The following is a 2,500-nucleotide window of genomic DNA, read 5'->3' as shown; positions in this document are numbered from 1 at the left end:
GTGTCCCATTTCCTATGAAGACTCCATTTTGAAAAGTGGATAACTGAACAAACTGAACACAAACGTATAATTGTTCAATACAAAAAGTTCAATTTTTTTTTATACATCGCCCTTTCCCGACCTGAGCTTTCCTCGTCTGGCCGTCTTCCCTTCCCTTCCCTTCCCCTTACCTGAACCTGTGTCTATATTTAGGAGTTTCTGGTCTAAGCAGAGGGGAGGTTTTCAGCAGAGGAGCTTCTGAAATACTTTACATACCAAATATATATATGCGAACGAAAATAATGCATTTTTGGAACGTAGACTTCTAGATTTCGATTGCTACGGGTTGATGTACAGTATATAGGAGGTCAGGAATTAAGATAACGTACATGTAGTGGATGCACGCACACGCACGCACAAAAAATGCACACGCACACACACAGACAAAACGCACACACACACACATCCACACTTACACACACACACATCCACACTTACACACACACACACACTTACACACACACACACACACACTAACACCTAAACTTACACACTTACACACAAACAACCCACCCACCCACCCACCCTCACCCCAACCAACCAACCAAAAACACAACAACCAGCCAATCCCCCAACAACTCCTTGCAAGATGAAAAGCATTGCAAAAGAACCATCCCCCCTACCCCTACCCCCTCCCCCCGGTCGCTAATACCAACGTCCTTCCCAGAGTCCTTGTCCTCCGCCATTTCCTCCGGTGAAAAAAGAAGGATCGTGATCATTAACCTTGGGAAGTAAATGCAGGGTCTGTCCTCACTCGCTCGAGCGCCTAAGACTCGGCTTAGGGGTGGGACGCTGCCTCTTGTTGCACTCCCTGTGTATATAGGTATGTATGTATGTATGTATGTGTATATATATACATATATATACATGTATTTCTATATATATATATATACATACATATACATATATATATATTTATATATATATATATGCAAATATGTATATAAATATATATATATACATATATATATATATATATATATATATATATATATATATATATATATATATATATATATATATAAATAAATAAATAAATATATATATATATATATATATATATATATGTATATATATATATATGTATACACAAACAAACAAACACACACACACACACACACACACACAAATATATGTATATATATATATATATATATATATATATATATATATATATATATATATATATACATAATGTTTATATATGTATATACATATATATACATATACATATATACATACATATATACATATATGTATATGTATATACATATATATACATATACATATATACGTACATATATACATATATGTATATGTATATGTATATATATATATATATATATATATATATATATATATATATATATATTTACATTCACACACACACAAACACATGCACCCGCTGCTCTGAACAAATATCATCTTCAATTCTCTCATTTCCTTTTTTCCATCGCCAGCGCTGGGTTTGTCTGTCATGCTGCCCGTCCTCACGCCGCCCCTGAAAGCGCTGACGCATGCCTGCTGGTCGCGTGACCTGTCTGAACGGGTGAGATTTATCATCCAGATGCCCAAGTATTCTTACGTCATCCTCGAGTCTTTCCCGGGTACCTCTAACGCCCCGAGTACCCATCCCTGACCTTCTGTGACCTCCTATGACCTTACGTACCAGGTTCCACGAGTGTCACGTGCGCGTCGTGTCCGAGGTCATCCTTGGCTCTCCTCCTCGGGTGCGTGTAGCCTCCCCCGCCTCCTCCTTCAGTCTCGCTGGAGGTTCTGGCCAAGCCTCCTCCCGATTCCGTTCTGCCCTGGCGACTCCCGTACCTGCAGGAGGCATACCGAGGTCACGCGTCCCTCCGTGGCTTCACAACAGTCGACCAACACTTTTGATATAATTCTCATCATCATAGCCAATATATATATATATAAAGCAAGTCATCATTGCATGAACGTCGTGACTTGATGCGAAAAGCGCCACAGTTATCATGAACCATTATCATGCATGCACCAAACGTTACCCCCTCCCCCTCCCCCTCCCCCCTTTTTTTTACCTGCTGGGCAGCGCGGTGCGCGGCATGTCGCTTAGGTTTCCAGTGCTCCGAGACAGGTATCGACTGCGGATACCAAGGTACCTATGGGTAAGGCGGGTGTATGGCCATCAATGAAGACAAATATAACCATTAAAACTCATGCCAATTGCAATGAGCTGATGAAAAAAAGGGTTGTCATCATGCTAGTTAAGGTCATTCGTGTTTTTTTTTTTCTTTTTAACGGCATGCAATTTGCAAACTGGGAAACGATCACACGATGAGGTTTTGTTGAGAGAGAGAGGGGGGGGGCAGTCTTTGTTTTATTTGTCTTCACTCTAGGAACGGTAATGTGCAATCTAAACCTTCTTAATCTAAACTTTATGAACTTAAACCTTCTTAATCTAAGCTTTCTTAACGTAAACCCTCTTAAT

The 2,500-nt window shown here is 39.6% G+C and overlaps 1 protein-coding gene across 1 annotated transcript in view; it reads right to left on the bottom strand.

The window, feature by feature from the left end:
• LOC122256295 (uncharacterized) overlaps positions 1-2,500 on the bottom strand; it is a 19,375-nt gene that overhangs the window by 11,382 nt on the left and 5,493 nt on the right. Inside the window, exons 6-7 of the mRNA XM_086552413.1 lie at positions 2,091-2,171; positions 1,709-1,863 (exon numbers count right to left, since the gene is read on the bottom strand). Of these exons, the coding sequence (XP_086408539.1) occupies positions 1,709-1,863; positions 2,091-2,171 (236 nt within the window). The remainder of the gene's footprint in view (positions 1-1,708; positions 1,864-2,090; positions 2,172-2,500) is intronic.

Source organism: Penaeus japonicus, unplaced genomic scaffold (genome assembly GCF_977035675.1).
Source record: "Penaeus japonicus unplaced genomic scaffold, GWHDUDI00000001_assembly GWHDUDI00000026, whole genome shotgun sequence".
Taxonomy (NCBI): domain Eukaryota; kingdom Metazoa; phylum Arthropoda; class Malacostraca; order Decapoda; family Penaeidae; genus Penaeus; species Penaeus japonicus.
Note: the sequence above shows the minus strand (reverse complement) of the source record. Positions and strands in the feature narration are given on the sequence as shown.